The 8,062-nt window shown below is 37.0% G+C and overlaps 1 protein-coding gene across 1 annotated transcript; it reads right to left on the bottom strand.

The window, feature by feature from the left end:
* Positions 1-543: 543 nt before the first annotated feature.
* LOC150035508 (transmembrane emp24 domain-containing protein p24delta9-like) lies at positions 544-7,840 on the bottom strand. The gene is made up of 4 exons (XM_090314599.1): positions 7,474-7,840; positions 7,160-7,369; positions 1,061-1,137; positions 544-868 (listed from the first exon to the last, which is right to left on the bottom strand). The coding sequence occupies exons 1-4, from the start codon at positions 7,681-7,683 to the stop codon at positions 724-726; spliced, it is 642 nt and encodes a 213-aa protein (XP_090170725.1). The 5' UTR covers positions 7,684-7,840; the 3' UTR covers positions 544-723.
* Between the last annotated feature and the right edge of the window lie 222 nt (positions 7,841-8,062).

Raw genomic sequence — 8,062 nt, 5'->3', positions numbered from 1 at the left:
AAGAAGAAAAGTAATATCAACGAACACCCTACCACAATTTAATCAAATAAGAAAAAAAATAGTGAATACATACCTTGCATCTGCAATTCTTGTGCAAGAAGATGATTGGCAAGAGATGAGATTGAATGTTGATTTTCTATGAAATTAGTTTCTGCAATGATGATTGTACCAAACAAAGACAAATTTTCTAATTTACTATTAGATAGTGAAATTCCACCCAGGATTTCAAAGGGGAAGGGGAAATTTTGTTGTACGATCAAATCTCTCTAAATTAATGACAGCATATCAATATTAGAGTTTAACACTTGGGAGGTTATTTTGGACTTTTCAATTTTTAATTTTTCGACCGAGGCAAATTTTGCCATCTCTGCAAAGTTTTAAAAAAATGGTAATCATAAATGCATTATTTTTTATTTTTGCTAAACTTTCAATCCTCCCTAATAAATTCCGTTTCTTCTGTTGCTCATATTGATAGCAAAAAGACTTTCAAGTACTTGAAAAAAGACGACCAAAAATTTCATAAAAGAAGAAAAGAAACTGAAATTGTGTAAAAAAATCTTACTTGCTGCTGTAAAAGTTGATTTAGAGAGACTATAGTTCATATCCCAACAGATAGAAAGCCTAATTTTTATCTCAAAATGCAAACCAATAACTAATCTACACTGAAGAAGAGGCTCATTTCGTTATGATAGTTTACAAATACTGAGTTTGAATAAAGAAAAATCAAATAAGCTTCTTTTTCTCAAAAAAGGTCTTCAAGTGCCATATTTGCAATCCAGCCACCGATAAGCAAACAAAAAGCGAGAGCAAACTCAACCATGCCATCTTTGTGTTTGTACTTCTGTTCAGATCTTGCATCTCTTCCTCCCTACAATCACATATTGTTCAAAATTTTCAGACCAACAAAGAGAACAACCATGTAGAAGGCTGGCAAACATAACTAACAAAATCGGGTCGGTTGGGGTCGAACAGGATAAAAAATAAGTAATACCAATTCCTTAAAATAGGAGAATGAACTGGGTGGGGGCAAAGAGTGGGGGAGAGCTTTGTTCTGTTTTACCTTTCTCGGAGATAATACATTTCTTCTTGAATAGAATTGGCAGTTTCAAATAACTTCTGCACCTCCAATTCCATAACCTGGCATTGTAAGCGAATCATTAATGGCATAGTGCATGAGATTGGGAAAGTAGCTCAAAGAAGGTATTACAGCAATTTATTAGAATTGAAGTAAAAAACATGCATTGAGTCTCAAGTGAACTTGTATTCCAGTGAGTCCAAGCCTCGACAAATGCGGAACAGGTGGCACAACAACGTGTCATTGAAGCAAAATTATGAATGCAGTCAAGAAATTAGTTGGCCATTATAATTCAGTTCATCCCCTCTTTATTTATGTTTCGAATTTTTTTTTTTTTTTTTTTGGAAAAGGATACAGAACTTATCATTGAGGGAAATGAAAAGAGAATAATGCTAAAAAAAATACTAAGATAAGAATAACAAACCGAGATAGAGAAACGAAAAAGAGAGAACAAAGGAAAAACACAAAGGAACAACACCAAGCGAAAAGGTATAAAGCTAAACAAAATACGAAATAGGTGAAATAAAAATATCCCAGCTTCAATAAATATCATAACCCACCAAATGACTTTGGAAGAGAACACCAACTAGAAGCTTTAAGACAGCTGAATCTAATCTCTCATGATAAGAAAGATAAAAACTTTGAAATACTCTCTAATTTCTTTCAAACCATAATTTAGAAAGAAGAGCTTTAACTTTGTTAATTCATAGAAGATTTGCATAGAAGCCAAAGTAGGGCGAGACAAAATTTGAGAAACATTTTCTCTCAAATTATTTGAGAATACCCATTGAATGTTGAATAAACTGAGAAACTTGCCCCAACAAGAAGCATAAGAACATTAAAAAATATATATATATGATGGAGATACTGTTGGGTTCTCCTTTCCTACAACAAATAACCTAACAAAATACACAAGGAAGAAAACAAGAAGAAACAGAGTAATGTGGCTAAGATATATTTACTTATAAACATCCTCCATAGAGCATTCAACAGTCATCGGAATGGCAAAAGAACATTCCCCAAAAACTAGCAGACACCCCCTCCTTAAAGAAGACAAAATGATTAAGCAAAAATAGGAAAAAAATCAACCAGCACATTAGAGAGAGCTGGTGGTCCTCTCCTGCAAGAGCCACACTTAGCCTTTACCCAAAATATTCCCTAATGCTTCCCTTCCCCCCTGCTGCCCTTTTTATAACCGTTTTGTGGTCCCTAACTGTTTGTTTCTCCTTCTGCCACCTTAGCTGGTTGGTCATTTCCCTTCTTACCCCTGCATTTATATGCGTAGATAATTTGAGGTTTAACAATACCGCCTCTCTCGAAATGCACCTTGTCCTCAAGGTGGAAGTGAGGAAATTGTTGATTCATTAAGTGGATTGCTTCCCATGTAGCTTCATTCTCAGATAGTTCCTTCCATTTCACGAGCCATTCGTTGGTTGCTAGTTCCCCATTCCATCTCACCCCTAAGACTGTTTCTGGTGTGGTTTGCAACTCAAACTCTTCTGTTAAAGCTGGAGGGTGTTGTTGATGGCCTTGTCCCAACTTCTTTTTCAGTTGAGATATGTGAAATACATTGTGAATCGCGGCTTCAGGAGGTAAAGCCAATTTATAAGCCACTTCTCCAAAGCCACTTCTCCAATATTTTCGAGGATTTGATATGGTCCATAGAACCTAGGTGACAATTTCTCACTTCTTTTCTTTGCTATAGATCCTGTCTATAGGGGCACAACTTCAAATAAACCTCATCTCCAATTTCAAAGTTCAATTCTCTTTGATGTTTATCAGCTTGCTTCTTCATACGATTTTCGACCAGCGCCAAATTTTTCTTTAAGACATTAAGTGCCAAATCTCTTTCTTCCAGCTGCTGCTCGACCGAATTATTGGTGGTTTTCCTATCTCCATACGAAACTAGAGGAGGAGGTGGCCTCCTATAAACCGCTTGGTAGGGGGGTGGTCTTTATAGATATGTAGAATGTGGTATTGTACCACAATTTTGGGACCATTTAGAACCATTCTTCTAACCTCAAGGACTAAAAGTGTTCATTTTGAAGCTTAAGGGACCAAATAGACACCAACCCCAAACTTGAGAGACCAAAGTGTATTTTTCCCTTTCCTTTTTTTTATATATAAGAGAAACAAGAAACCATTTCATTCCGAGAAAAGTTTTTTTTTTTTTTAAAAAAAAAAAAATAGAAAAGAAAAGAAAGAAGACTAACAAAGTGACAAGGAGTCTCATCCCTCACGAGACGAGATTACAAAAACATCTTCCAACCTAGGTTAAAGGTGAAAGTAGTCATGGACTGCACAAACTCACAAAAATAAACAAATGAATTGATCTCATCTTTAAGATTCAGTCATTCCTTTCCTTCCAAATTAATCACAAATAGCTTTAGTCACGTTAGACCATAGCACCTTCGTTTCATCTCAAAGCCCCCAACCATTGAGGACTCCACCAGCCAATTGTATAAGGAACAAGGATTACACCACAAAAGACCAAACAAATTACCAAAAAACAATCTCGAACTCTACTACTAAAGTCACTAAAAAGAAGGAGATGAGACAAAGACTCCAATGATTGTATAGCACACATGTTTCAAGATAACTGAAAATAGAGAAACCTTCTTTGCAACTTGTGTAAAGTATTGATGCTACAGTGAGCCACAGACGATAAGAAAAATTTCACCCTTTTAGAGGCAACCTGTTCCCAAATTTTCATACGCACCTTTTCTCAACAACCTGTATTTATCCACCAGATTACAATAGGTAGAAGTAGAATTGCTGCAATGACTTCTGTCGCAAAAGCCCACAACCAAATGATATTCATAGTGTACCAATCTAAGATTAAATATTTGTAATAATTAGTAATGAACCGAGGCAAATTCACCTAAGTAATCCAAAAGACCTCTCAATCTCGATTTCTTGCAATGAAGCACATTTTAACATCAAATTCTCTTGAACTAACAAGATTTAGGCTAGAAAAGATAGCTCTTTTACGGAGATATCAAGAACTGAAGTTAACTTTCTTTTCTAACCAAATCAGAAAAGAAAGAGGCAAAACAGCCCCATTCTTCCAACTTCCTATTGAACAAGCCATTTCTCAACTCTAGTTCTAGTTATCAGTCGTCAGGGTTTCAACATTGTTAAATTGAGATATTCGAGAAATTCTGAAAATTAAGGGAAATGTCACCCATAACGGCTGGTTCCCTAACCAAATGTCATTCCAAAAAAGTGTTTCACTACCAGCCCACCTTATACCTGATACTTAGCAAAAGAAAGAAAAAGAAAAAAAAAACATGTTAAGCTTTGCAATCTCCTTCCATGGGCTGCAAGACTCTTTCCAGTTTTTGTACGTTATGAATATGAATCTTTCGAAGAGTCAAACCTTATCTGCCCTTCACAACCTTCCTCCACAGGATTATTTTCATGCTCAAAACACCACAACAATTGGAAAGAAAGGAGAAATTATTCGCGCAAAGATTTTCCACACCCAAACCTCCGAAAGAGCAAGGAGACTCGACTTTATCCCGTTCAACTAAGGGACACTCTTTGCTACTGCCAGCACCTTTCCACAAAAAATTCCTGAACACTTTCTCAATGTTTTTACACACTGAAATTGGGATTCTGAGTATGGACAAATAATAATAATGAATACCACGAAGAAGTGCATTTATCAAAATACCCTACCTCCGTTGGCAATTGTAAAATCACTCCAATTCAAGTTCACCTCTAATTTGATCATAAACCAGATCCCAAAAGGAGTTCACTTTGCAGTACACAATAATTACCCATGACTCTTGATTGGTATGGTACTTTTGAACTCTACTCAATTTGTGTCATATGAATAAAGATATACCGGTTACTTGAAACTCATAATCTTCTAAAAAGTGTAGGACTTTAATAGCAAAAAACAATGGTGCCAGGCCTCCTTAGCCCTTGTCAAGTGAATTGTTAAAATTGGTTCAGAGTTAACATTTGTTTGTAAGAGAAAACCTGAAAATGAGATTGTTGGTGAAAAAATACTGAGAAAATTTGGTTAGTGAAAACTTTGTCCAGGATGTTGTCTCATGCTCTCCACTACAGCTTTTTCTAACCTGCCTAACTTAATTATATGACTTCTTTCAACCTACAAAGAAAAATGGCAAAAAGTTTATAGAGAAAAATGAAAACTTCAGTGGAAAAAGCGAAAGAAAAAGTTGAGTCATCCTACTAATTTAAAGATCTCTTCTATTATTCTGGGAAAAGGTTGATAAGGCATCCCGAACTAAATCCTGTAGCCAAAATGAGCTTGGAAGTACCAAAGGAAATCACAAACATCCATGGGAAGAAGAACTTCAGGTTCCGTTTGTGCCCTTTCTGATATGGAAAGGATGGATGTAGTTGCCCTCCTTTCTCTTCTTGAGAGTCACCCCTTTCACCTTGGGAGGAGAGATGTGAGAGTTTGGAACCCTATTCCTTTGGAAGGGTTCTCGTGTAAATCTTTTTTTCAATGTTTGGTTAACCCTTCTCCTGTGGGTGAGTCTATCTTCTCATCGTTGTGGAGGATCAAGATTCCTAGAAAGGTGAGATTCTTTACCTGACAAGTTCTCCACAACCATATTAGTACGTTGGATAGGCTTGATAGGAAGATGTCGTCGTTGGTTGGTCCTTTTTGTTGCATTCTTTGCAGGAAAATGGAGGAATACTTGGACCATATTCTTTGGCACAGTGATTTTGCGAGCTTGGTCTAGGGTTCTTTTTTCCAGATGTTCAATTTGATGTGTGCCCGTCAAAGAGATGTTAGAGATATGATCGAGGAGTCCATCCTCAATCCGGTGCTTGGGGAGAGAGGTCATTTTCTCTAGCTAGCTAGTGTTTATGCTATTGTTTGGGTGTTGTGGGATGAGAGGAATAGAAGAGTGTTTAGGGGAGTTAAGAGGGATGCTAGAGATATGTGGTCTCTTATTCATTTTCACGATTCTCATTGGGCTTTGATTTCAATGGTTTTTTGTAATTATCCTATGAACACGATTTTGTATAGTTGGAATCCCTTGTAGAGGAATTCCCCTTTTTTGTGGGCTTGGTTTTTGTATGCCCGTGTATTCTTTCATTTTTTCACAATGAAAGTTGTTGTTCTTATCAAAAAAAGAAGAAAAAAAAAAAGAATCTAGAACGGACAACAATCCCTAGTCAAGTGATGCCAAGCCCAAACCTTTCTTCGAGCCTTCAACAACCCTAAGGGTGAGAAATGAAGCCTCAGATATTGTGTTGGAGAGATAGGTGCCTTGCGACAGGTTACCTGCATCTTTGCTATCTCTAGATCTCTAGTCCAAAAGACATCAAACTGAAGCAAGCTAAGGATGAGACAACTAGATTTGGAAGATGGTAGCATGGAGGAACTTTATAGAGAGGGAAATTGAACTCTTGCCTGCTTCTAAATGGGACACGACACAACTAAGTGGAGAGGATAATACAAATAAGACTGGAAGCTTCAATCCATGGACTTTTTCTTTTTTATCCAAGTTAATTGAAAAAAAAAAAGGTTTGTTTGGAAAAAGAAATTTCCACTTCTGCTTGGAGGGGAACTATGAAAGTATATTTGTTTTACTGGACTACGTCATAAGAAGATTAATACTGCTGATGGAATTCAAAAAGGATGCCTAAACTTGATACTAAGTATATGTAACGAAAGACAGCAGCCCACATGGCTCTGGCTCCTACAGTCTGAATTTGAATTGCTGGAACTCCCCACTACAGTGAGTCAACTGTTCTTGATATTTGTTAATTCCACAAAAGAAACATAATTCGATTTCTTTCTGGGTATAGATTTAAAAGAATAACAAAAAACTACATGGTTGAACGAAGTCAACGGTTGTTTAGAGTTTGCGACTTGAAAGGAACTTTAGTTGTTCAATGAAAAGGAATGCCTAAAGGCAGGAAGCTGCTACTAATGCTAGCAAAGAATAGTAAATTCCTTGAATTCGGAAATCAAAGCTTCACAAAGAATTCCAATCTCGGATATACACGCCAATCAAAATCCTCCGAAACTATCAAAAGGTAACAGCAGAAGGAAGTTGAATCTAGAATTGTCATACACAAGCAAAAACTTACTTCGACAGAGCCCTTCTTAGCAACATTGGACCAGTCCTTGGCAGCCACACCCGTCCTCCAATCGAAATCCACCGATAATATGACTTGAGGCTGGTGATCGGGAGCCCAAAAACAGGCCATGAAATCACCCGCCTCCGCAGCAACAAACCCAAATTGCCCCGATTCCACCTTGTCGGAGTAGTGGTAAGTATTCCCAGTGGCCGAAGTCACCTACAGATTCCAAAACCCTAAATTAAGCGTCACTCGCCGATCAAAAACCCGAAAATAAAAAAATAAAAAAATAAATCAAGAGATCCTCCAAAAAAAAAAAGTACCCGAACAATGAGCTTGCGCTCATCAGTCAAGGGCTGGCCTACGTTGGGATTAACAACATGATACTTGCCGACGGTCATGGCGTTCTGCTTAATGTCCTCAGAGATGCATTTGGTGTGGCCGGACTGCAAATCGAATTGAAGAGATTCCGATCCAGAAGAAAGAAATCCAATGAGTAGTAGAAGCTGAAAAGCGGCGAAGAATCGAACCATTCTTGAAAATGGAAGAAAATTTTCAAAGGTAGGACAGAGAAGGAGAGAGACTCGGGATTGTGTGTTTTGAAGAACAATGAAAAACGGAGAGATTTCAATGCCGACCAACGAAATATCTAAAACACCCAAAATTATTATTATTACACGATTACAAATTTTTTACATTTAGCAAACAAAAGTTGTCAAATTAAATTGATGGCGATGACAGTTGCTTCATTCCCATTGGCTGGAACACGTACTCTTCCTTCCTCATATGACCGACACGTGTTACCATCGAACAATGGCATAATTACACATTAGATTTAGGAAAAAATTATTAGGAAAAAGATTCATTCTATTGTCAAACGAAAAAAAAAAAAAATCATACTACTATTGTCAA

The sequence above is a fragment of the Benincasa hispida genome, chromosome 6, assembly GCF_027475165.1.
Source record: "Benincasa hispida cultivar pf3 chromosome 6, pf3_genome.v1.1, whole genome shotgun sequence".
In the NCBI taxonomy this organism is placed as follows: domain Eukaryota; kingdom Viridiplantae; phylum Streptophyta; class Magnoliopsida; order Cucurbitales; family Cucurbitaceae; genus Benincasa; species Benincasa hispida.
The sequence above is the reverse complement of the archived record's forward strand: the minus strand, read 5'-3'. Positions and strand labels throughout refer to the sequence as shown.